Source organism: Schistocerca piceifrons, chromosome 3 (genome assembly GCF_021461385.2).
Source record: "Schistocerca piceifrons isolate TAMUIC-IGC-003096 chromosome 3, iqSchPice1.1, whole genome shotgun sequence".
NCBI lineage: Eukaryota > Metazoa > Arthropoda > Insecta > Orthoptera > Acrididae > Schistocerca > Schistocerca piceifrons.
In genome coordinates, this window is record NC_060140.1 from 636,639,676 (window position 1) to 636,667,369 (window position 27,694).

Here is a 27,694-nt window from a genome sequence, read left to right on the forward strand (position 1 = left end):
ACGTTAAGGGTCAGTTGCCACTCCCTGCACCAAGTGCCTATCCGCTGCAGATCTTCCTGCATTTCGCTACAATTTTCTAATGCTGCAACTTCTCTGTATACTACAGCATCATCCGCGAAAAGCCGCATGGAACTTCCGACACTATCTACTAGGTCATTTATATATATTGTGAAAAGCAATGGTCCCATAACACTCCCCTGTGGCACGCCAGAGGTTACTTTAACGTCTGTAGACGTCTCTCCATTGATAACAACATGCTGTGTTCTGTTTGCTAAAAACTCTTCAATCCAGCCACACAGCTGGTCTGATATTCCGTAGGCTCTTACTTTGTTTATCAGGCGACAGTGCGGAACTGTATCGAACGCCTTCCGGAAGTCAAGAAAAATAGCATCTACCTGGGAGCCTGTATCTAATATTTTCTGGGTCTCATGAACAAATAAAGCGAGTTGGGTCTCACACGATCGCTGTTTCCGGAATCCATGTTGATTCCTACATAGTAGATTCTGGGTTTCCAAAAACGACATGATACTCGAGCAAAAAACATGTTCTAAAATTCTACAACAGATCGACATCAGAGATATAGGTCTATAGTTTTGCGCATCTGCTCGACGACCCTTCTTGAAGACTGGGACTATCTGTGCTCTTTTCCAATCATTTGGAACCCTCCGTTCCTCTAGAGACTTGCGGTACACGGCTGTTAGAAGGGGGGCAAGTTCTTTCGCATACTCTGTGTAGGATCGAATTGGTATCCCGTCAGGTCCAGTGGACTTTCCTCTATTCAGTGATTCCAGTTGCTTTTCTATTCTTTGGACACTTATTTCGATGTCAGCCATTTTTTCGTTTGTGCGAGGATTTAGAGAAGGAGCTGCAGTGCGGTCTTCCTCTGTGAAACAGCTTTGGAAAAAGGTGTTTAGTATTTCAGCTTTACACGTGTCATCCTCTGTTTCAATGCCATCATCATCCCGTAGTGTCTGGATATGCTGTTTCGAGCCACTTACTGATTTAACGTAAGACCAGAACTTCCTAGGATTTTCTGTCAAGTCGGTACGTAGAATTTTACTTTCGAATTCACTGAACGCTTCACGCATAGCCCTTCTTACGCTAACTTTGACATCGTTTAGCTTCTGTTTGTCTGAGAGGTTTTGGCTGCGTTTAAACTTGGAGTGGAGCTGTCTTTGCTTTCGCAGTAGTTTCCTAACTTTGTTGTTGTACCAGGGTGGTTTTTCCCGTCCCTCACAGTTTTACTCGGCACGTACCTGTCTAAAACGCATTTTACGATTGCCTTGAACTTTTTCCATAAACACTCAACATTGTCAGTGTCGGAACAGAAATTTTCGTTTTGATCTGTTAGGTAGTCTGAAATCTGCCTTCTATTACTCTTGCTAAACAGATAAACCTTCCTCCCTTTTTTTATATTCCTATTAACTTCCATATTCAGGGATGCTGCAACGGCCTTATGATCACTGATTCCCTGTTCTGTACATACAGAGCCGAAAATTTCGGGTCTGTTTGTTATCAGTAGGTCCAAGATGTTATCTCCACGAGTCGGTTCTCTGTTTAATTGCTCGAGGTAATTTTCGGATAGTGCACCCAGTATAATGTCACTTGATGCTCTGTCCCTACCACCCGTCCTAAACATCTGAGTGTCCCAGTCTATATCAGATGTGATCCACAAACACGCAAATCCTGTGACTTCCTGTCAATAGTTTTCAATATACTTTTAACAGTTATTAACAGAAAAATACTACATATAAACTATTTCCACTTTCACTGACTTGTAAGGGCTGGACAATTTTAGGAAGATATAGGTAGAGTTGAACTATTTAGCTCTATTCTAAATTTGTTGACTATGGGAATTTAGTTAGTTTGTTTGTCTCATGTTCCATGGATTATTTGCACAATAAACCGTATTATTTTGTACATATGCATACACGCTGATCTATTACATTTTTTTAGACATACAGATGCGAGTCAGCAATTCCTGCCCACCACCTTTTACACATTACAACAATAAAAATTCTTCTATGGAATACAAGGAGTTGTTTCGAAGAAACCTTTTTAGTTTATTTTCAGTTTTACTTTACTCTCATTACACAATTCATATCACTGGGCAAGAGATCAAAAATTTTGTTTGCAGCATGTAAGTGTTTGGTCCACTTCCACTACTAACGACAATGTAAGTAATGTTTTATAAATTGTAAATGGCATTCAGTGCTAACAAACAGTTAAGTCTACATCATTTACTTTTGTACACAATACTTCTACACAACAGCTGACCACAGCATGCCAAACTCCACGTGTGTCTGGTGTGCAGGCCACATCTTGGACTATCTCAGCTTCGCTCATAATTTCCCAGAAGTCACATTTCATTTAGTACTGTGGTGTGGCATTTTTTGATTGGCACAACTCTCTTTACTTCAGCAGAATTGTGGAGTCAGTGCCGTTTACCCTTCACTATTTGTTTGTAGCATGAAGGATGTTCACAGGTTCAGTGGATGTTTGCACAAAAGGAGGCAGTTTAGCACTCTGTTACCATGAACATTTAAAAATGAATGGGAATAACAGAAGAAAGGATTAGAATTATCAATATCTATTATGCAATCACATAGGTGGTGGGTATTGCAAATTTGTTATGAAATGATATTAAAAGACCACACAGAAAGAATTTAAAGATTTAGACTATGAAAGAGCAAAAAATTACAACAATCGACAGATGGGATTATGGTTCATTATGTCAAGAAGCACTTTATGCTAAATTTGCAGCTTGCAGTAAGTGAGGAAAATGGTGGTATGAACAGCAAAACTTATGAAGTCACACACATTACTCCATCGTCAGTTGCGACGGTCTTCAGTGGAATTAAACAAAGAGTATGGAGAGTTTATACATTACTGTGAAGTATGTTGGTTAAGTAAAAGTGCATTCCACAATGATTTTTCAATTTAAAACTTACTATTGTTGAATGTATGAAGGAAAAAGGAGAGAAGGAATGAAAATTAAAACATCCAGAATGGACTGCCAACCTCGCATTTTAAGTGGACTTCAATGCACAGTGTGCATAGTAAGACACTACGTTTGAAAAGAAAATAGTGTTATGAGAGAGAGCGCCTTCTGATAAACACAGTCCAGTTCCCTAAGATCACTGCCTTTAAAGAAAACGTGAGGTTTGAAGAATTCGTTGTGGCCTTGAAAGAATTACAAAGCACAGTCTCCTCAACATTTTAACAACACTGTCAGTCTTACACGTTTTCAATACGATTTGCCATTTCAGTTGGAAGCACGTCTGTGCATGTGCGGATGTAATTGACTGACCTGCAATGTAATTATCCATTTTAATAACAAATCCTTTTTGCGTTAAAACTGTCCAGGATGTCTATACTGCTTACCTCAGGTATAGCTTCCACATCTCCATATTGATTGAGATATTTGTGAGAAAGACCTGTTTCTGATAATGAAAGTAAATAAGTCAAGATTATGTAGCAACTTGAGCATGAAAATCTATGATATTTTCTGTGTATGTCTATATGCCAACAATATGTACTAGATAAAAATTATACTATGTCTGCAGCATGCCAAAAATAATTAAATAATAATGAAAATCTCCTTCTCATCCCGTCTGGTAAGTTGTCACTGGCCCAGGGTTCTGGGTGGCTTTTTTGAACTGTACTCATTTCCCTAAAACTCTGTAGTCCTTTTCCTTTACCTCTCTTCCTTTTGCTTCAACTCTTCAAACAGAAAAGCAAAACAAGCAATGACCTTCGATTGGCTTGCAGTAGTCTTTGATTTCAAATTTGGCAAGAGCCAAAGAAAATTTTTTTCTGCAAAATTTTTTCTCATTTCTGTTAAGTCACAACCCTGCAATTAAGGGAATAAGTGAAATGGGTGGCCAGCAAATTTCTGTCACTGGAATTAACTGCTCGCAGTGTGGCTTCAGCTGCCAGAGACTGCAATCGTGTGTGTGAGTTGCGTTTGCGTGAGCGTCCATGCGTGTGCGCGCGTCGGTGCTTGTGTGATTGTGTGCATGTGCATGTCGTCTATTTTTGACACTGGTTTCAATGGCTGAAAGCTTATTTGTAACAGACTTTTTGTTGTGCCTACCTATGAGTCAGCATCTCCACTATATGGTTAGTAGCAACTTTCTTTTCATAAAATTGTTGCTGAAAGTAAGATACATGACCAAAAGTGGTCAAACATCAGAGAAAATAAACTGAATAGAGCTCTGTATGAAGAAATATGTTGCATTTTTGAGATATAAAGAATGGAATAAGGTTGACAACTGCAACAGGAAAGGAGGAAGGGGGAAGTGTATGATTGTAGACTGAACAGAGATGCTCATTGGGGGGGGGGGGGGGGGGGGGGGGAGCTTAGGCAACCAGCCATTCAAATGTAGGTTGACAACCACTATAAGAAATATTTTATATCTGGTTAACTTTACAGTCATTATACAATAATGAGAAAGTTACTGACAATGCAACACAAAGTTACTTCAATATAACATTAAAATTATTGAAACTAATTAGGATGTAACTAACCTGGAAACGGGGAAACAGACAGCGTAGCAGACATGATGAAGGAGCAGGTGCACGAAGGCGTAAGCCTCCATAGCAAGTGGCATGGTAGCGAGCATCCCACAAACCATCTAAAGTCTCAACAAAATTGAAACATGGAAATTCAAATTCTGGTTCTGGTTCTATGTAAGTGGCACAGCTGGACTTCACAGTAGGATCTTCACATTCACTTCCACTACAATCACAATCTTCAAATTCACCAGCAATGTCTTCATCTTCGTAACACCGAGCGCAAAGCCCTAGGGCCTCCAGTACTGGCAGTACATCTGACGCAGGTAGCTAGGAACAGAATTAATTCTGTTCAGAAAGCACACTTGTAGCTGAAGATATAAACGTAATTTGACCCAAAAGATAGCCTAGATGTAACAGCTTACTACTAAAAACTGTGTGATAACAGGAAATTGTGGATACAGTTTTCAATGCTAATTTACAGAAATTGCATTATTGTACTATCTATGTGCAGTAGTCACCAATAACTCAAATATACATGGATAATAATGTATACATCAATGCAGTACAAGGAGTTAGCTATGAATAAATTCCTTAGTTGCTTCTTAAACTGTGCATTATTGATAGCTAAACGCTTTTAAGGTTTACATGAAAATTTGTGTTCAATATTAATAAGACATCTTTCTGGACCATAGTGACTGATTTCAAATCTTTCCCCTTGTCAAAGAAATTTAAAAACAAATGATCAGAGGCTAGAAAATAGGGATTTTCATCATTCCAGATGATATGCACAACACTATTCATGGAACATTTAAAATGATAATGAACACATTGTATTTCATGGGAAATTTTGTACGCCCCACACCCTGTTATTTCTCTGTAACACAACTGGTGTATGTGAGACAGAAAGTGAAAAGGGATATCTTGTTGGAGATGTAAAATATCTACTTTCTTTATATTTCTTTATATTTCTTTTTATTTTTTTATTTTTTTGTGGTAGTTTACTTCATTCTGTGCATGCTTGTATCAATTTAAATTTTTTTTAATCCAACAGGACTCAATGATATTATTAAAAGCAATCAATGTCAGTCTTCTGAAAAAGAATGTCTTGTCATTATCAGCAAATGGTCTGACAAGAGGCCCCTTTTCTAAATCTTACAAATGTCTATGCAATGTTTCACAAAATAGTACCTTCTAAATTTTATACGCATTTTAAGTAGCTCAGAATAGCTTAGCATAAAAGAAGAACATTTTGCAATGACAAACAGGAGAAGTGCTCCCTTTTATATGAGAGTTATAAATAGATATTATCAATTTACAGTTTGCAGTCCTGAAATGCCAGCTGACAGCTAATGCTACTGTAGCAACAAAAATCTACACCTACAACATATGTTAACTCTGCTGCTGCTGCTGCCAGAAATGAAATGGATTGTGCTCAGAAGCAGAACAGAGCAGAAAGGAGTTAATGTTGAAACAATTTCATGGAGCTCATGAAATTATAGTTGGTGAGCAGCCCTCACAAGTGTGGGAGGCAAGCTGTGGGCCCTCTGAAGACAAGGTGATGGATTAACTTTGGAGAAGTGATCCTCAGTAAACAAGAAAGTTGTTCTGCCAGTATGAAAAGCTCTGAAAGAGTTTGCAAGTGTGTGCTTCTGCATGGGCATTAAATTCTGCTTAGTCTTCCTGTTTTTTAGGCATCCGTCAAAGTTAAATGAATATGGAGGTTGAGAAGGTACCACCTATGGGGGTGTGGAGTCATTAGCTACCTGAAGGTGGTATTTAATCAATCAGGTAGATTTTATGAGGTCCAATTGAAAGCAATGTCATTTGTTGCCATGGAAACTCGAAGTTTGGTTTTCTGGTGTATCTTTCACTCCCTTTTACTTTGAACTTCACCCAGTTTTGTTTTTTAGGAGGCTATAGGTGGAAGTCATTTGAAATCAGACGGATGCAGTGTACTGACCAGTTGAGGTGTACATTTGCCAATCTGTTGGTCAGATCTGAGAGTCTTTCTGAAAGATTGCTACTGGGAATTTATTAAAGACATAGGGGTAGTGACAATTTTAATCATGTCTCATAGGTCAAAGTGAAGCTGCTGACTTTTATTTACACTGTGTGAATAGTGCAGCGATGCAGATAAACATTCAGGTCTGCCGACAAATGTTTCAGAATAAATTTGCAGAGTTAATTGTCACATCATTTGTCTCACATGCTGAATTTCATTGAAAGATTGTGTGGATGTTCAAGTGGGATTTTGCACAATGCCATGGGACCTCCAAGGATGAAGCAACAGGAACATTTTGAATGGACAGTTTTAATTATACAAAGAAAGTACTACTTGCAAATGTTCTTTCCTCACGTGTAGAAATTCTCACTTTCTTAGTAATCTTCCTGACACTGGGATCCACATGTGCAACATCTGTATATTACCTTAAAATCATTTCCACAGAAAATATGGAAAGAATACACAAATCAATAACTGAAAGTTTATGTAGAGCAGAACTGTTGTATGACTACATGGTAGTTCTTGTGGGGTAACCAATAGCACAAAACCCACTATGGAAGCAATCAAAGAAAATAATGGTTACCTGATAATTTCTGACAGGCATCACATAATAAAGTCCTCACATTGTAGGTTTAAAAATATACAACATACATCTCCATTCACCCCCCCCCCCCCCCCCCCCCCGAAGAACCATGGACCTTGCTGTTGGTGGGGAGGCTTGCGTGCCTCAGCGAAACAGATAGCCATACCGTAGGTGCAACCACAACGGAGGGGTATCTGTTGAGAGGCCAGACAAATGTGTGGTTCCTGAAGAGGGGCAGCAGCCTTTGCAGTAGTTGCAGGGGCAACAGTATGGATGATTGACTGATCTGGCCTTGTAACACTAACCAAAACGGCCTTGCTGTCCTGGTACTGCGAACGGCTGAAAGCAAGGGGAAACTACAGCCGTCATTTTTCCCGAGGGCATGCAGCTTTACTGTATGGTTAAATGATGATAGCGTCCTCTTGGGTAAAATATTCTGGAGGTAAAATAGTCCCCCATTAGGAACTGTGGGCGGGGACTACCCAGGAAAATGTCATTATCAGGAGAAAGAAAACTGGCATTCTATGGATCGGAGTGTGGAATGTCAGATCCCTTAATCGGGCAGGTAGGTTAGAAAATTTAAAAAGCGAAATGGATAGGTTAAAGTTAGATATAGTAGGAATTAGTGAAGTTTGGTGGCAGGAGGAACAAGACTTTTGGTCAGGCGAATACAGGGTTATAAATACAAAATCAAATAGGGGTAATGCAGCAGTCGGTTTAATAACGAATAAAAAAATAGGAGTGCGGGTAAGCTACTACAAATAGCATAGTGAACGCCTTATTGTGGCCAACATAGACACGAAGCGCACACCTACTACAGTAGTACAAGTTTATATGCCAACTAGCTCTGCAGATGATGAAGAAATTGAAGAAATGTATGAGGAAATAAAAGAAATTATTCAGATAGTGAAGGGAGACGAAAATTTAACAGTCATGGGTGACTGGAATTTGGTAGAAGGAAAAGGGAGAGAAGGAAATGTAGTAGGTGAATATGGATTGGGGCTAAGAGATGAAAGAGGAAGCCGCCTGGTAGAATTTTGCACAGAGCATAATTTAATCATAGCTAACACTTGGTTCAAGAATCATAAAAGAAGGTTGTATACATGGAAGAAGCCTGGAGATACTGACGGGTTTCAGACAGATTATATACGGTAAGACAGAGATTTAGGAACCAGGTTTTAAATTGTAAGACATTTCCAGGGGCAGATGTGGACTCTGACCACAATCTATTGGTTATGAACCGTACATTAAAACTGAAGAAACTGCAAAAAGGTGGGAATTTAAGGAGAACAATTGACAGGAATGGGGGAAAGAAATACAGTAGAAGAAGAATGGGTAGCTTTGAGAGATGAAGTAGTGAAGGCAGCAGAGGATCATGTAGGTAAAAAGACGAGGATTAGTAGATATCCTTGGGTAACAGAAGAAATACTGAATTTAATTGATGAAAGGAGAAAATATAAAAATGCAGTAAATGAAGCAGGCAAAAAGGAATACAAACGTCTGAAAAATGAGATTGACAGGAAGTGCAAAATGGCTACGCAGGGATGGCTAGAGGACAAATGTAAGTATGTAGAGGCTTATCTCACTAGGGGTAAGAGGGATAATGCCTACAGGAAAATTAAAGAGACCTTTGGAGAAAAGAGAACCACTTTTATGAACATCAAGAGCTCAGATGGAAACCCAGTTCTAAGCAAAGGAGGGAAAGCAGAAAGGTGGAAGGAGTATATAGAGGGTCTATACAAGGGCGATGCACTTGAGGACAATATTATGGAAATGGAAGAGGATGTAGATGAAGATGAAATGGGAGATACGATACTGCGTGAAGAGTTTGACAGAGCACTGAAAGACCTGAGTCGAAACAAGGGCCTGGGAGTAGACAACATTCCATTAGAACTACTGACGGCCTTGGGAGAGCCAGTCCTGACAAAACTCTACCATCTGGTCAGCAAGATGTATGAGACAAGTGAAATACCCTCAGACTTCAAGAAGAATATAATAATTCCAATCCCAAAGAAAGCAGGTGCTCACAGATGTGAAAATTACCGAACTATCAGTTTAATAAGTCACAGCTGCAAAATACTAACGCGAATTATTTACAGACGAATGGAAAAACTGGTAGAAGCCGACCTCGGGGAAGATCAGTTTGGATTCCGTAGAAATATTGGAACACGTGAGGCAATACTGAACCTACAACTTATCTTAGAAGATAGATTAAGGAAAGGCAAACCTACGTTTCTAGCATTTGTAAACTTAGAGAAAGCTTTTGACAATGTTGACTGGAATACTCTCTTTCAAAATTCTGAAGGTGGCGGGGGTAAAATACAGGGAGCGAAAGGCTATTTACAATTTGTACAGAAACCAGATGGCAGTTATAAGAGTTGAGGGACATGAAAGGGAAGCAGGGGTTGGGGAGGGAGTGAGACAGGGTTGTAGTCTCTCCCTGATGTTATTCAATCTGTATATTGAGCAAGCAGTGAAGGAACAAAATTTCATGCGGAAGAAATAAAAACCTTGAGGTTCGCCGATGACATTGTAATTCTGTCAGAGACGGCAAAGGACTTAGAAGAGCAGCTGAACGGAATGGATAGTGTCTTGAAAGGATGATATAAGATGAACATCAACAAAAGCAAAACGAGGATAATGGAATGTAGTCGAATTAAGTCGGATGATGCTGAGGGAATTAGATTAGGAAATGAGACACTTAAAGTAGTAAAGGAGTTTTGCTATTTGGGGAGCAAAATAACTGATGATGGTCGAAGTAGAGAGGATATAAAATGTAGACTGGCAATGGCAAGGAAAGCGTTTCTGAAGAAGAGAAATTTGTTAACATCGAGTATAGATTTAAGTGTCAGGAAGTCGTTTCTGAAAGTATTTGTATGGAGTGTAGCCATGTATGGAAGTGAAACATGGACGATAACTAGTTTGGACAAGAAGAGAATAGAAGCTTTCGAAATGTGGTGCTACAGAAGAATGTTGAAGATTAGGTGGGTGGATCACGTAACTAATGAGGAGGTATTGAATAGGATTGGGGACAAGAGAAGTTTGTGGCACAACTTGACTAGAAGAAGGGATCGGTTGATAGGACACGTTCTGAGGCCTCATGGGATCACCAATTTAGTATTGGAGGGCAGCTTGGAGGGTAAAAATCATAGAGGGATGCCAAGAGATGAATACACTAAACAGATACAAAAGGATGTAGGTTGCAGTAGGTACTGGGACATGAATAAGCTTGCACAGGATAGAGTAGCATGGAGAGCTGCATAAAACCAGTCCCAGGACTGAAGATCACAACAACAACAGCAACACATCTCCATTTATCACTGAGGTGAAAATGTATATGATGTGTGAACAATGAAGTTGCACTAATAATAATGAATAATTAACATATTTGTAAATTTTATAGAATTGTAAATATAGGGGTGGTACATCATGTAATTACACATGACAATTGCCTAACATTTAATCTGAAACAACCAGCATATTATCAAACTTGTGCTGTGTCACAGCCTTCCACAATTTAAACATGTGAGCAGAAGCTGATCTTATTACATAATGTTACTTCCTTAATGCACCCCTTTACAAAAACAATTACAATCACTGTGTTTATTTGAGCATATAAAGTGCTGATATCAATGGAGCCTACCTCTTATTAGCCAAAATCAACAACCTGTGATGAAGCAAGGTGGGTAATTTTTTCTTCCCCTCTAGTTTTGCCCTCTGCCTCCTTAAAATTCCTTTTTTTCATGTTTGCCTAATTACCATTAACATACATGTGTATAATCTGCATTTTCATAAAAGAAAAAGGTTGGCCCCCAGTTTTAAAGAATATAACACCAGATCTAATTTTGTGCTTACTTTTATGTAAGTAATTGATTTTCTAATTTATTTTGACTATTCCTAGTTAGTATCTTTTGTTATAGTGTGAAATCGGTAATTGTTTCATAACTTAAATTCTGTTGTTGACTTATAAACAAATATAAATATGGTACTAATTGTAAACATTTGGAGGAACAACTAATAATATTCTTAAAGGATCTATTTGGCTCTATTCGAAAATATGTTAGCAAAGCCAGCTCAAAATTCTGAAGTAATTTCCAGTTTCGTCAAAAGTATTGTTCGCATAACTATATTTGTTAATTTCATAATTTAAACAAATAACGGCTTAACCCTTGCAGTAGAAGAAACTGTTAAAAAGAACCAATTTTTCGATTTATGCAGTTAATTGAAAGAGTTAAGTTTTAATTGTAATTTCTGTAAATTAAACATTGAACAATGTGTAATTTCAGTGCCTATTATTGTGATTATATATACGGGCACAATGTTTGGTCCTGAGACAGTCAGTCCACGGTCGAGTTTCAGACAAGAAACCTGTGTTTGTCAGAACAGCAGCAATGCATCAACTTAACTGTGAAATAAGTGTTACACAATTAAGTCGTGTTAAAACAATGACAGTGTCTGTTCAATTTATTTGAAAGACTGTGAAATCTGTGGTTAGGCTTTTACTGCTCATAGATGTTCAACAGTAAACTATTGTAGCAGTATGTGGATGTTTGCCTGCAACCTATTAATGAGGCTTATCAAAAGTTGAACAATAGCGCGCAGGTCATATAACTGTGAATTATTGGGGGGTGGGGGGAGGGGGTGCGAACAGTGAAAGTAAAGGACTGTGAAATGCAAATGTGCACCTGTTGGTTACATCCTTTAAAGTAGTCAGTGTTGAATTTCCATCCCCCCTCCCCCTTTCCCATTTTTCAGTAAGTATAGCAACACAGTACGTCGACATTGAGGACAATCAATGATGAAATAAAGCAGGAGAACATCACAAACCTAAGTACAAAAGTTACATCTTACCTGTGGTACAGCTGCTTGGAAGTCATGAGAGGAATAGCAAAAGGACTGTGAAATGCAAATGTGCACCTGTTGGCTACATCCTTTAAAGTAGTCAGTGTTGAATTTCCATCCCCCCCCCCCCCCCTTTTCCCATTTTTCAGAAAGTATAGCAACACAGTACGTCGACATTGAGGACAATCAATGATGAAATAAAACAGGAGAACATCACAAACCTAAGTACAAAAGTTACATCTTACCTGTGGTACAGCTGCTTGGAAGTCATGAGAGGAATAGCACCCTGTTGTACGAGCTTTCACGAGGAAGTCTGGTGAAAGTAACTGGCCTATTAACTGACCCAGCCAGCGAGGGCTCAAAACCACCAATTCGTCTTGAGCAGGAGTACGGAGCTGGACTATCTGCAAGAAATGAAACTGGTTTTCTTTGTACTCTCTCTCTCTCTCTCTCTCTCTCTCTCTCTCTCACTCTCACTCTCACTCTCACTCTCAGCCTTTATATCAACCTCTCTCTTCATTTTCATAAATTTTCTTTAAATTTTATGGTCTCTCTCCCCGCTCTCCTTTTCCCTCCAGAGTCCATGATTGCTTCATGCAACTTCTTCTATCCTCCACCACCAAAGTGAGCTATTTGTCAAAAATCACTGTTTCCATTTCCACATCTGTCATAAAATTTCGAATCTCCAAACCTCAGAAACTAGTGCTCACTTGAACTCTTTTTTTCTCATCAGTCATTTGTGACTCACACATTTAGAATATAAAGTTTTGAAAAAAGAAATTAGCATTTACAATTACACCCTCCAGTTACAACTTTAGAGCAAAACATAATATGTCTATGATTACACAAAGAAGGCAGCAACTATAGCTGCAAAGCTTGATAAAACGTATAGACTGAAATAAGGTTTTTTTTAATGTTTATGTTTAATTGTGTGTTAAACACAGAACTGGAAATTTTGACAAAAACTGAGAAAAAGTGAACCTAGCTAAGGAACTGTTTGAATATTTTCCTTAAAAACATCAAGGAAACAGTGTCACAGCTATTTTAATCCTTTTGCAGGAGAGATTTTTGTAGCAACTCAGTGAAGTTAATTTTCTTGGTATCATATTAGAATTGTGGTCTTAACATTTCCAGTGCCTCTCTCTTGTGTGCTGCGATCAGTGTTCTGCTGTCAGATACAGGCTGCACAGCTCACAATGATTCTTACAACTGATGAACGAGCTTTTGTAGTTGGGGACTTTTTGGGATAAGTCGATAGAAACAGCAGTCTATCAGCTCTCTCAGAATCTCCCAATATATCTCCTGCTCAGCCCACAGCAAACCTTTAATATTTCTATTAAATATACTTTTATAAATAAGTTATTTTATCGTGAACCTTTCGATATTATCTTTTGTATTATATGGTAGACCATTGCAATTTAAGGAATGTTAGTTGTACCACATGCTCAGGAGGGAATGGTGGGGGGATTATTGGTGTACAGTCATGGACAGAATTCATGAGACCCCTCACCTTTTTGCTACATTGCACTGAACACAGGCAATGAGTTATGGGAAAGGAGGAAGTGACCCAGATGTTTTCCTAATAGCAATCTTGCAGCAGAGCTCTGATTATGAGTTTTCAAATTGGTGACATAATTTGTATTATTGGGGTTCTGACAATTAGTTACAGCAGTATAATTTAATTATGCTTTTTCACTTCTTTATTTCATAGAAAAAATAACATACTTCACAATAAAGTATGAATGGATTCTACTGACCATAAAAAGCTACCATTAACTGGAGACAATTGTTCATTCTTCTTGCAAAGAAGGCAAAGAAAAAGCACTCAGTGTTATTGTATAAAAGTTGCTCTAAATGTAGGCACCAATATTAAGCAGGAAATTTGCATCATGGACTATGGACAGGTACAGATTTAATGCACTAAATAGTACTGAGAGATCATTCTGGGAGTGTGACATATATTTAGCATTGTACAATGGTCTATATTTGTGCTGATATTCCTTGCAGATAGTTGTTGGAGCATGAAATGGGAAATTACATTCCAGTTCACAGTTGCCCTTACTAACTGCAGACAAAGGTAGTCAGCCACAAAGGGACTCTAGCTTTGGATGGGAGACAGTGAACATGAACATCACATGAGCTGTGGAAGGTTAAAAACATAAATATGGAGAAATTATAATTGCAGGTAGTTACGTAGTAACAGATAAGGCATTAAGCCAAACACAGTGTACTCATGATGAATAACAATGGAGCTGCTAGAAACACACAGATCATGACATGGATGAGAAGCATTGAAAATCCAAGATTTGATACATTAAGTTAGTATGTGAACTGAAAAAAGTAAACTATTGCATTATCAGTAACTGGCACTTAGTTGCCCATCCAAGACAGTATGCAAGGGTTTCTTCTTCACTTGGTAGCAGATCTCAAGCCTTAGCATCTTTCTCCCTTCTTCCTTCACTCCTGTGTAGGAGTTGTAGACCACAGCCTTCATAATTTGTCAATAAAAATAATCAATTTTAAAAAATACACTCCCAGAAAAAAATTAGGACCCCATTTTAGAGATTTCAAATTCTCTCAAGATTTATTGTTGCGACGGTGCATATGGCATAAATGAAATGATAACATTTACACATCACCAGATTCACATGAACCCATATTAGTACATTGTGTAGCATCCACTGGTGACAATGCAAGTGCTGACTCTGGCAATTAATCGATCGAACAGATGACAAATACTATCCTAGGATACAATATGACATGCCTGCTTGACCTGTTCATGTAGCTCTGTAAGAGTTGTTGGTTGGAAGGTTCCCTGAGTTACTTGTTGTCTCACAATATCCCTCACGTGCTCGACTGGGGACAGGTCCATAGATCATGCAGGCCAGGGAATGGCCAGGGAATTTGCTACATGCTTACAGAGCACATTGAGGTTCATGGGCAATGTGTGAGTGACCGTTATCCTGTTGGAACAACACATCACCCTCCTGTTGCAAGAATGGCAAGGGAAAGGTCTAACAACATTCTGCATCTACTGAGCACTGGTTAGCGTCCCCCCAGGAACAACAGATGTGTAGCTTGTCATACCCCAGACCATAAGGCCTGGGATAGGGCCACTGTGTCATGGACAAATGTACTCTACGAGACAACACTCACCAGGTCTACACCCGTACACGCAATCAATTATCCCTTGCAAGCATGCAGAATGTGCTTTCTTTGCTGACGACCACAGTGTGCCATTCTATCTTCCATGTGATCCTCTGATGGCACCAGTCAAGCCATGCACGCCAATGCTGTGGCACGAGAGAAAGCTGTACAAGTTGCCACTAATGCCCTTACAATACGGGTATCCTGTTGGGCATCTGTGATGTGTGGACATCCAGAACCTCATCTACAGGTGTGAGAATGTTCATGTGATCACCGATACCAGCAGCATTGCATGACTTACACAGCACATCCAACTTGTGTGGTAGTTGCCCGAAAGGACCATCCTGCCACTTGAAAAGTCACAATTCCACTGCTCTCAAACTCGCTTATATGGCTGTAGAAAGCATGAATGTGTCTCCATGGCATGGTTGACTGCTTGCTTCATACATCTGTACCACACTGAGCCTTCTGGCTGTGAGCATTCCCTATTAAAGGGTAAACTCAGAGGGCAGTCTGGTAGCTATGACACGATGCTATCTGTTAGTGGACAATGTTGAAACCATTATCAGTACATCTACTATCCTGCAGGTGGCACTGCCATCATCAGATCAAAATTGACATCATCTTTCCAGGTGTATTATTTTTTCCAGCAGTCTTACAGCAAGGGTGATCACAGGAGTAGGAGACATAGGGGACGGAAATGGGTGCACAAGGAGCACAGGGCCTGGCCTCTGCAATATTGTGAGGGTTGGGGGGGGGGGGGGGGGGGAGGGGGGGGGATGAAAAGCTATTCTAGGTATGGTGTGAAAAATGTCAGACAGAATGGAGCTCATTTCAGGGCATGGTTTAACGAAATTACAGCCTAATCAAAGTAGCTAAATAATACACTGAAGACCAGAATAATACTTAGTGACAAGAGGTGGTATTCTTAAGCTACTTTTTGGAGGCATCAGCAGTACCAGGATTGGATTGATGGACTGGGAAATATGGTTTTGAATGGGGCTGGTTTATGCCCAGTGAATGCTGAGGTGGTGTATTGATGTAAAGAGTCCAGCACACGGCGGTCCCGGGTTCGATTCCCAGCGGGGGCAGGGATTTTCTCTGCCTCGAGATGACTGGGTGTTGTGTGTCCTCCATCATTATTGACTCGCAAGTTGCTGAAGTGGCATCAACTAAAAAGAACTTGCAATATGGCAGCCGAACTCCCCTGCATGGGGCCTCCCAGCCACCAATGCCATTTGATCGTTTCATTTCATTTTTTCTTTATCTGAACAAATACATTTGTGTTGAATGTTAAGGCTGTATGACAAGGAACATTTAACATGGAAAGGATGGAAAATGTCAAAATGAAGCCACATATACAATGGATATTCAGCAGCATCAAGATAAGTGACATCATGATCATGTCTACAAATCACTTTACATCCATAGGCACACCGTAACAGTGTCTTTATGGACATAACTTTGCATCATAGTAGAGAGGGTCCTTGACAGTGCAAAGTTGACTAAGTTCACCACAAAGGACAACATAGCTTTGTAATCGGGTGGCCACTAGTCAAGTTAATATTCAGCAGCAGATGAACATGTACAGAAGGGAGTTGGCATAGAGGGAGGTGACATCAATAGTGATAAATAATGTATGTGATGGGAGCAGAAAAGGCTCAGATTTCACATGATCTAGGATGTGGTTGGTGTCTTTAATATAGGATGGAAGTTCCTGTACTATAGGTTGAAGGTGCTGATCAACTAAGGCAGATATACATTCGATGGGTTCTTTGAAGCCAGCAACTATGGGGCAGCCAGGTGATTGGATTTTGTGGACCTTAGGAAGAAGTTCTATGGGCTGAGGTGTAAGTGCCTATGAGCAGACTGAGGTTTTAAGGAGTGAATGTAGTTCATTTTGCATCACAGGGATGGGGTCTTGATGGCAGATGCTGTATATAGAGGTGTCAGACAGTTGGTGTGGATCGTCATTTACATACACCCATCTGTCAAGTATCACAGTGGTGGATCCCTTGTTTTCTGGGAGAATAATGACAGAGTCATCACCTTTTTGGGAATGAAGAGCCTGGAGTTCTGCAGAGGACAGGTTAGAGTTATGTTGCAGGGACCGGAGAAAGGGTTGTGAAGCAATGCTAGATGTTAGGAGTTCTTGAAAGGCCTGTAAGAGGTGATTTTGAGGTAGAGGTGGTGGATCACACTGGGATAGTGGTTGTAACTGTTCAAGGCATGACTAAATGATGGTTTAGGACTCAAAGTGGAGCCCTTGGTTAATACAGATAATTCAGGAGGGGAGAGTGCTTTGGATGGAAAGTTGAGAGCACAGTACTTTTGTGACTGGTTCTTGTAATTATGAGTTATTACTGGTCTGGGAAGCACTGGTGAAGGCTATGTGATGTTAAGGAAGTTGGCCAAGCTCAGTTTGTGGGAGAGGAGTGGTGGTTGATGACGCGACTCTTTGGGGTGCTGCAGAGGGACAGGAAGGGAGTTTTAGAGAAGGTAGGATAGCTTTTTGAGGTGAAGTCTGGCATGTTATTGCAGTCTGAAGTTGGCCTGGTGGATGATACTATCCACGGAACACATCCTATTACATTATCCTATATAATTCGATTGATGCACTTCAGTCATAGCCTTCCCGTAGTTCTATTTTCATTGAAATATCCATTTCTAATTGTTTTTAGGAGCCCTTAATGTCTCAACAGATAAACAAGCAAATATTCCTTATCTCATACATTTGATTATTCAACCCCCCCCCCCCGAAACCAAGCTGATAAGCTGATTTTCTGAGCATGAGTGTTCACTTCTTCCATGGGGTGAAGTTGTTATTTCTGATGCACGGACAACTTGTGTAAGTGTTTGGTAATTTTCCTATTTCCTATTTTAATCCTTTCTTCTTTTTACGAGCGGAAATTAAAATGTTTGTGTGAAGGTCTGTGAACAATTTCCTGTGTTCATATATAAACATGTAAAAGTATATAACTGGCGCGGCACAACCACTCACCCAACTTTTTTTTTCCCCGAGACATCAGCAGAAGCCAGAATCAATATACAGGGGCAGAATAGATTCAGTACCATCTGTGTGTGTTTCCCAGAATACACATATGATCTACTTTCGCCAGTCAAACATGTTGTCAAACAGGTTGTGCTTTTCTCTCAGTTATAAAGGTTACTGGGCATTCTTTGTCTGTTAAGGATGAGAAGCCATCTATCAATTGTTTTGCAAGATGTAATTGACACTTCAACAGATTTTGGTATCCTTCTTGTCCTTTATTCATTTTTTACAATGTAAAGGTATTTATAGTTGCAACATCTAGTAGAAAGTAAGGAACCCAATGTCACCTCTTACGAAAATGTCAGCATAATGTGTTATGTTCTCTTAACTGATTGATGTGATTACACCTCCAATTACATTACTGTATGTTGCTACAACAGTTTGACAACTATTACTGCTGATAGTACCATCCCTAGTCTTCCTTGAGATATGTGTGGTATCACTAGTATTCTCTGCAGTTGTCAAAATAGTGATAGGTTTGTTGTCCATCCATTTTACAACTACAACACTGCCACTATGTTTCAGGTCTTGGGCCAGACTCTGCCAGAGAAATTTCTGTTGACCAATCATCTGATTTTCTAGTGTACATATAAATTTTGTGACATAACATGTCTGAGTCAGCTAAACACCACGCTATGTGTCCTCATTTGCCTGTTTCATGGGTGTATACCAGTTGAGTGATGCCCATCTCTTGAAAGGAATAATGCTTTCATCAACAGCCAACACCTTACTGGCAGTATATGGCTTACAAAGCATGTTGTTCAGAAAGATTATATGAGGTGTGACCTTATGAAATTCATCATGATTTGGATGCCCTCTGGGATGATTCATCCTATGGTCATTTATGAGAATAGTTTGACATGTGTTTTTGAAACTATTTCATGTCATATGCTTCAATATATGAGGCTGACAGAGAGCAGGTACTGTACTATAGTAGTGCACTCCTTGCGGTAATGCAACGATCTCAATCAACACATTTATACCAATTCAGGGTGTATACGGGGACAAGGAAATAAAATTCCCGGATTTCTCCCGGATATCCCGTTTAAAAAATATGCTTTTTCCCGGGCGAATATACACTTTTTCCATGCTAAGTGACAGTAGGTTTTCCCTCGGAACTGCAAAACTTATCAATCCTTTGAATGGTTAACGTTTTATACAATCACGTAGAACTTCTGGGAAAAAAAGAAAAGACGGGGGAGAGAAGTATGGAGAGACTTTCAATTAAAAAAATGAAAGAAGTTTTGGAAGGACCTTTGATTTGCAGCAACATGTAGGCTGCATATTTTCGTATTACGAAAGTATAAATTCGAATTGCACCAAACACAGCGCGTTAGTTTCCAGAGCGTTGAAACCGAGGTTGCGATGTCCTTTTGTATGCGAGTCATATCTCAAGCCACGAGGTCTTGCCAGCCGATGACAGCAGCTATTCAGAGCATAGGACACGTGTTATAGTCATCCAATAGCAAGATCACTGGTTACATAGCGCGAACACACAAGAGGAAAAGTTAACGGTTTACATTAATGTACACAGTACCATATATCTACAAGAAAAGCTAAGCTTTCACATATAATATTGGTCTCTAAGATTAACATGCTACAACAGAAGTTAAGGTTTCACATGTAATATTGATCTCTTTTGTGTGTGTTATACTTTAAGATACATAACACAACTGTGCCAGTAAATTTAAAATTATGACATAAATGCCTCGGCTCGAAATTCTTGTAAGTAGCTGGTTGTCAAACTGTTCAGTTTCGAACGCTCTGTGATTTGGATACCCATCCCACTTTCTCACACGTAACTTATTTCATCTTGTGTAAAAAGAGATTTACTTTGAAAGTAACGCTTTTCTAACCACCGTTCGCAGTACTATCCGGAGACTGTTAGAAATAGGTTCCATTTACCAGTTGCCAGAGAGCGCCAGAAAACAGGCATTACTGTGCGTGTGCAACTGCAGTGGTGTAGGAAGCCTGCATGTTCGTGTGTATAAAGCACTAAGAGAGCTTACATTACACCATAAAAGAAACAGGGCATCAGAGGATACTCCAAAGAGCATTGGAATTTCGTGAACCATACTAATATGCATAATTCGGCTTGAAGTGCAAATTGGCTTTTTCCAGATTCACAATGAAGTAGGTCCCATCTGATATTAAGCTTTTCGGTGTGGTTTTTTGGATGTAAATTTTCTTGGAGTACCAGTACTCTACGATCTCATTTTTGGTTCTTTATTAAAGCATAATGCCATACATGGCAGAAGATAACAACGTGCAGTTGAAATTGCACTTGAAATTCAGTGAACAGTTGGAACTAGCCAATACTGTAGAATGAAACACTTCGTTTCAAATAAAATGATTTCCTCAGCGGAAAGATTAATAAAGCCAAATTTCTTTAGTAAACTTGCAAAAATAACTTCATTGTTCTGCAAGGCGATTAATGCTTGACTGCTCCTAACTTGGAAATAAAATAAAATCAGAAAATTGAAATTAATAATATATTTTTGCCCTCCCTAATTATGTGAATGTATTTTAATTCAGTTGATAGCTCCTGGCCACAGAAATCCGTTTTGTTTTCATTTGACGTGGGAGCTGTACACGAAGAGAAGCAGCGAAATCACTTAACATAAACACGGGTCACGTGGAGACTAACCACTTCACCACTACAACTCAGACAACTCTGTGAAAGCGCGAATTTGGCAGCTATGGCACGCGAGAAAAATTTTTCTCGTTTGCATCTGGCTGCTTGCTGCGACTACCGATACAGCTAACAGCCAAACTTCAAGTAGTGGGAGACGAGAGAAGGTACTGCTTATACACGATCAAATGCGCATGCGCAACAGACCGCTGGCAACTGGTCAAACGAACCTAATGTGAACAGTTGTGACATCATGCTCATAGCAAGCAGTTTACTGCTACGAAGAATTACAGTCTGCGCCCTATGGCCTTTGAAATATTTTTGCTATTTGCACACGCTTGTGCGTGCACGGTGTTTTGTTGTTGTAAGTTGCACTTTTCCTTTGCCACTAAAGATTTATTTTTTTCCTTCTCATTTATATTTTATTGCTGCAGTATCATTCTCCAGTAGCAGGAAACAATAACATTCTATGCTAGAGAATCAATTCTGCAGTCAAAATTACAAAAATTTAACTGAAAGCTAAAACAATGAAAAATTCCCAGAATTCCGAAAAATTCCCGGGTTTTTCCCATTTTTCTCCCGGATGAAAAAATTCCTGGGTTTTTCCCGGATTTCCCGGTTGTGCCAGTCGTATACACCCTGTAATTTTTCCAGTTGTTTGTCATCTCACTGATAGTCTGACAATTTTTTGCCTCAATTGCTCTGCATACGAATTTTTCCCCAGAACCACATGTTCTAACATCTCAGTGGTAAATAAAGAAAGGAAGTAGTGTTTTCCTCCATTGTATTCTGTCAATGAGCAACTGACAACTGTTTCTCCTACTGAATCAAACAAGTTGAAAACATATGCCTCATTCCTCTTTTGTCGACCTCACGTCTTTACTTAAAGTACGATCACTAGAAATCTCAAGATCCACAGCACAGACACTGTTTCGACTGTTACTGTTACTAGGCTGTGGAACCAAACATCAGTTGGGGTCCTGCACAATGTCTGAAATGGATTCATCATTTTTTCACCAATTTCTGTTTCAGAATCCTCAGAATTGGCAGGAAGTGAAAATATGAACTCTGATGACTTTACTGGCATGTATTTCTTTGTACAGACTTGCTTCTTTGAAGTAAGGGTTTAATAGCAAGTCAGATTTGTAACTATTGTGACGCATCAACTATAGGGTACCCTAAACCTTTAGGGTCAAAATTATACATGTGGAAGAGGGTGCTAAACTGAGTACTTTAAGATAAGACACTATGGTTAGAAATTAATATTTAGTTTTTTAAATGAAATAAACAACCCACACCTTACAGGAACCATTAACAGTCGTGACTACCAGTCTACTACACTGCAACAGTGCACGCACTTCTGCCATCCTCTCATAAACATCATCGATGACTGTCGTACAACGTATGAGGCAGCTAGGATCCTAGTAACCAGCTTGTTTCCACGTTAATGCAACATAACTGGAAAAAGTCAAACAGGGATATATCACTGTCTCCAGATAGTGTCAATGACTATCAATGCAGAAAGACAAGCAGTTAAGAAACTCATGTGTCACACACATTGCTCATTTAACCTCACAGTGCCTGAAATATTCATTTTTTACCATGGTTTCCTGGTTCCAAAACAATCATTTTAGGAACCTTTACTGTCACGTAAGTCTGATGCTTGTGGTTTGGGATACCAAGTATATAATAATTTTCCTCAGAACAACATAATGAAATAAATTAAGAAGTGTTTCTATTATTACACTGCAGCAGAAGAAAGGCAATTTTTCATAAAAAATGAATCATTTCAATCGTTTATGGAATATTTACACTACAATAACACTGAAAGAGTGAAGTTACATAATGAAATAGATTTTAATTATGAAGAGAATGTAAAGAGCAAATGTTTTTACAATAATTGGTTATGGCAAACCTCTCCAGTAACTTCTAGTTGGTGTGCTAGCTCACGCAAATGTTCTTCTCCAGCCAAGGGATTGACACGATCACGGACAGCAGCAACAAACTGAGACCAAGGCATCACTGGAAAGGGCAGCAGGCGACGAGCTTGTGATAACCATGACAGGGATGCCTCGAGGAATCCTGTCCAGCGTGGAACCTCCTGTAGGTTACCAAATTTAAACATGTTTATTTGTCTTCAACTACATATTCTTCATGCATATGTTTTCTCTTCTGTTTGCCTAGTTTCCCAATATTGTAGCTGATCTGAACCTGATGCAAGATATCTGGGATGCTACGGGGAACCAGCTCCATGCCTATAAACAACTGATCCATAATCTGTAGGTTTTGCGTGACCTGTGCATTGACATCTGGTGCCATATACCTGCAGAAAACTACCAAGGGTTTACCAAATCCAAGGCATGCAGAATCACTGCATTATGTTCCTAAGGTGAATTGACAACAAAGAACTATATTCACAATGGGGCTGCGTCATGTCTGCTGCAATGTTTTTCTTAACAATAAACAAATCACTTTAAATTAATCTCACTGGTTCTCTTTTAATTTCAGGATTTGTTACGCTATAATGAAGAACTGAAGCTAGAATGTCCAGTAAAGTGATTTATGTTACAACAAGGGAAAAATCTGGGAAAAATATTACAAATTCTCTTAAGATAACTGTGTCTTCAACTTCTTCTTTGCATTTTGCTCACGAAGAGATCTGGGTAAGAAACTGAAAAACAGTAGTAATTTTTTATAAACATGGGTAATATACAGAATTTTTGAAGAGAAAAACTAAATGGAACACGTCAAGGCAGTTCTAATATGTGCAAAACATAATCTTAGGTCACAGCAATTGACCTTGCTAGAGGTATGTTTATACTATGAAAATAATTAAACATACAGTGAATTATCGCAAACAGGTCAATGAGAGGAGAAAAGGGTAACAGTTTTATCAATGAAGAACCGCTCAACCTGGTTAAATAAGAAGACTATTTGCTTCAATGGCCAAAAGCTGTATTTGGACATACATCAACTTTTAGTCACACTTTCATTAATAAGAGTATCCAGTCCAGCTTTCTCTGAATTGTATCCTAATTCCACCTACAGTCAACATTAAATTTAGTTCACTGAATATTTTCATTCACTTTGGAAGACTCATTTAGTGTCACTATGGACAGCTATAACTTAAATCAGTTTTATGACACCACATCAAAACATCATTTTACAGCAGTTTTTTATGTTACAAGAATCCTATATAGTTTCATTTATTAACAGAGATAAAACTTTATTCCATGCAGTATCACGTTTGTTTTCACACTGTAATTATTGTTGAGCCATTTTACTGATATAATACTGTTAAAACTTAAAACTTGTTCAACTATGAGCAGCCTTGTTAAAGAAAAAGCAGTCAGCGTATATGCCTGGGGGCATCATTCAACATGTTGAAGAGGCTATTCCAGTGGCCACTTAGCGAACAGGGTGCAACCAAATGCAGACTGTGGCACAAATTGGAACAAATGATGCCTGTTGTCTGAGCTCTGATTTGGTACTTGGATGATTGCAGTGACTGGTAGAGAAGTCTGAGAAGACCAGCTTTGCACATAAAGTTTCCAAAACTAACAATTTGTAGTACTGTCCCAGAACTGATCATAAACCCCTAGTTCTGAGTGGAGTGAAAGGATTGAACCAGAGACTTCAAAGGTTCTGTGAGAATCTAGACAGCCACTTCCTAGACTTGCACCACGAGCTGATAACCGTAGGGACCCCTTAAAGGAATCACATGTGTACTACACATGAGAGACTATTACCCAGGTAGCTGACTGCTGTGCATAGGGAGACATGGGAGTATTAGTATATGATCCTAAGGAGTGATCCCCCCCCACAGGCAAGAATCTTAAATTCCTAGTAGTTAACTACCGAAGCATTTGCAACAAAGCACCAGATTTTGAAGCACTCCTGAAAAGTGGTTAAGCTCACGTAATACTAGATAAAGAAAATTGGTTGAAACCTGAAGCTGATAGTCATAAGATCTTTGGAGTAAAATTTAAATGTCGAACGGATAGGCTACTGGGCAATGCAGGTGATGTATTTGTCACAATAGACAAGGCACTCAAATCCATCAAGAGAGAAATTAAAGCTGCATGCGAGATCGATTGGGCAAGACTCAGTATCAGAGGTGGACATAAAATTTTAATTGGATCCTTCTATTGAACACAAGATTCATATTCTGATGCAACTGCAAACTTTTTTCAGTTCACTTGTACTTAAGTTCCCCAAACATACTGTAACCGCCTGTGGAGATTTTAATCACTCAACAAAAACTGGGAAAATTAAAGTTTTGTTGGTGGTGGGCATAACAAGACTTCCTGTGAAACATTACTAAATATCTTCACTCTTGAACTGATGGTTTGGAACCCCACTAATGATAGAAATGTATGAGATCTAATGGCGACAAATACACCTGACCTCTTTAAAGATGTCCATCAAATTTGGTATCTATGACCATGGGGTGGTAGTGGGAATAATGATTACCAAAGCACAAAGGTAAACCAAAAAAGTAGAAGAATGTATATGTTCATTAAACTGGATAAAAACACAATATATCATATATAAATGAGGAACTTGAAATTTTAGTGCAGGAAAGGAGCAGTAGAAGAGTTATGGCTGAAGTTCAAAAGAATAGTCGACCAAGCAATGGATACATATGTACCCAGTAGAACAGTTCGTAAAGTGAAGGGAACTCTCCATCATACACAGTCACTGCAAAGTAAATTCTTAAGAAACACACACGACTGCTAATAGGTGTAACAAAAAAAACGACAGGACTATAAACAGAGAAACACTGAATGAAACGTGTTTGGCTGTCAAGAAAGCAATGTGTGAAGCCTTTGATGATTGCCACAGCAGAATTTTGTCAAATGATTTTTATGGAACCCAAAGTAATTCTTATCATATGTAAATGCCATCCGCGACACGTAAGTAAATCACACGCAAATGAGACAGAAACTGAAATTGATGGTAGCCAAGGAAAGCAGAAATGGCTTAACTCCATTTTCAAATTTTCCTTTACAAATAAAATCCCACAGGAGAGTTGCCCCAATTTAACCCTTGTACCACTGAAATCATTAAAACTGAACATAGCTCCAGGGACTGATGGCATTTCTATCAGATTGTATACTGAATTTGTGGATGATTTAGCCCTTCTTTCAGTTATATCGTGCCTCCTGATCTGACTCTGAGGACAGCTGCCAGAGACAGCAGGTGAAGCCAACTGCAGAGAACACTGAAACTGGAGCAAATACTGTATATCACACAGCAGTCATGTGAAAACAAGATCACTTGAAGCAACCACTGGACCCACACTGCCACAATAAAAATGCACTTCAAGAACAATCATCTCACTTGTTCACACACTTCTGATTTGTGGAAGTATTATAGAGACTACTCCAACCTGTTGCTATTGTGTTTGGTACAAATGTCTGGATGTTTTTGGACTCTTGAATACTCTTGTTGGTGGCAGTATACACTGATCAGCCAAAACATTATGAAGGTGGGTGGGTGGTTTTGGGGGAGGAGACCAGACAGCAAGGTCATCATCCTCATCGGATTAGGGAAGGAAGGCAGCCGTGCCCTTTGAAAGGACCATCCCGACATTTGCCTGGAGCAATTTAGGGAAATCACGGAAAACCTAAATCAGGATGGCAAAACATTATGAGCACCACCTACTATCGATATAAGCCTGTCCACACGATAGCATCATCTGGCAAGGAACAACTGCTAGTCAAACACATGCACGGTGCACGTAGTATCAGTGAGTGTGCTATCCATGTGTAGACTGGGGGAAGCTGCATGATCTATCTGAGTTTGACCGAGGGCAGATTATGATGGCCCAGAGGCTTGGCATGAGCATCTCAGAAACTGCATGACTTGTTGGGTGTTCCAGGAAAGCTGTGTTGAGTGTCTTCAGCACATGGCAAAAGCAAGGTGAAACCAAATCCAGACGTCATGGGGTTGTGTGGCCACCCCTAATTACAGAAGTCACACATAGCTGGGCAGACTGGTAAAAAACACCAGGCAGCAAACTGTGGCAGAACTAACATCAGATGTTAATGCTGGGCAGAGTACAAGTGTATCTGAAGACACAGTGTGCCGAATTGGCATTGGACACTGGCGCAATGACAGAGCGATACATGGTCTGAAGAATCCCGATGCCTTCCTCATCATGCCGATGGGAGGGCACAAATCCATTGTCTTATGGGGGAACGGCTCCTTGACATCTGTACTGTGAGATGGAGACAAGCTGGCGGTGGCTCCATTATGCTCTAGGGAACATTCATGTGAGCATTCATGGGACCAGTGGAGCTCATGCAAGGCACCTTGACAGCTGAGCAGAATTGTACCCTACCTGCAGACCATGTATACTCTTCACAACAATCATGTTTCCCGACAGCAGCGGCATTTTTCAGCAAGATAATGCACCATCTCACAATGCCAGGAGTGTGATGGAGTGATTCAAGAAACACTGTAGTGAGTTCCAATTGACGTGCTGGCCCCCAACTCATCAGATCAGAACCCGATCAAACACATCTGGGATATCATCATTGTTTACATGCCACAGTGTGGCACTGCTGTTACCTGAGCCAAATGTGGGCAACTAGCTATTAGGTAGGTGGTTATAATATTCTAGCTGATCAGTGTATGGTTATGGGCTGGGATTTGACCTGGTTGATTCTACTGGCCTCTTGTGTGCACTTTTTCATAAGAATTGTCTCTCAGTTTTAACCATTTAAAATATGCAGTGTGTCTGTAAACTGAAGTGTGAACAGAACTTGTGGTGGGGCAAGCTGTCTTTCACAGAAGAAACTCTTACCTGCTGCAGAGGATGACTAATAATCAGTTTCCCATATAGCAATGCCGTGTGATGCACAGTGATCAGATTCTGTGTATTTTGTGCGAGTTACATTACTACTAATTTCT

At 39.5% G+C, this 27,694-nt stretch overlaps 1 protein-coding gene across 1 annotated transcript in view; it reads right to left on the reverse strand.

Annotated features, from left to right (window-relative positions):
• The window catches only part of LOC124789541 (death-associated protein kinase dapk-1-like), a 248,001-nt gene that overhangs the window by 51,064 nt on the left and 169,243 nt on the right, over positions 1-27,694 (reverse strand). The window contains exons 11-13 of the mRNA XM_047256938.1: positions 22,692-22,877; positions 12,191-12,349; positions 4,531-4,845 (exon numbers count right to left, since the gene is read on the reverse strand). Of these exons, the coding sequence (XP_047112894.1) occupies positions 4,531-4,845; positions 12,191-12,349; positions 22,692-22,877 (660 nt within the window). The remainder of the gene's footprint in view (positions 1-4,530; positions 4,846-12,190; positions 12,350-22,691; positions 22,878-27,694) is intronic.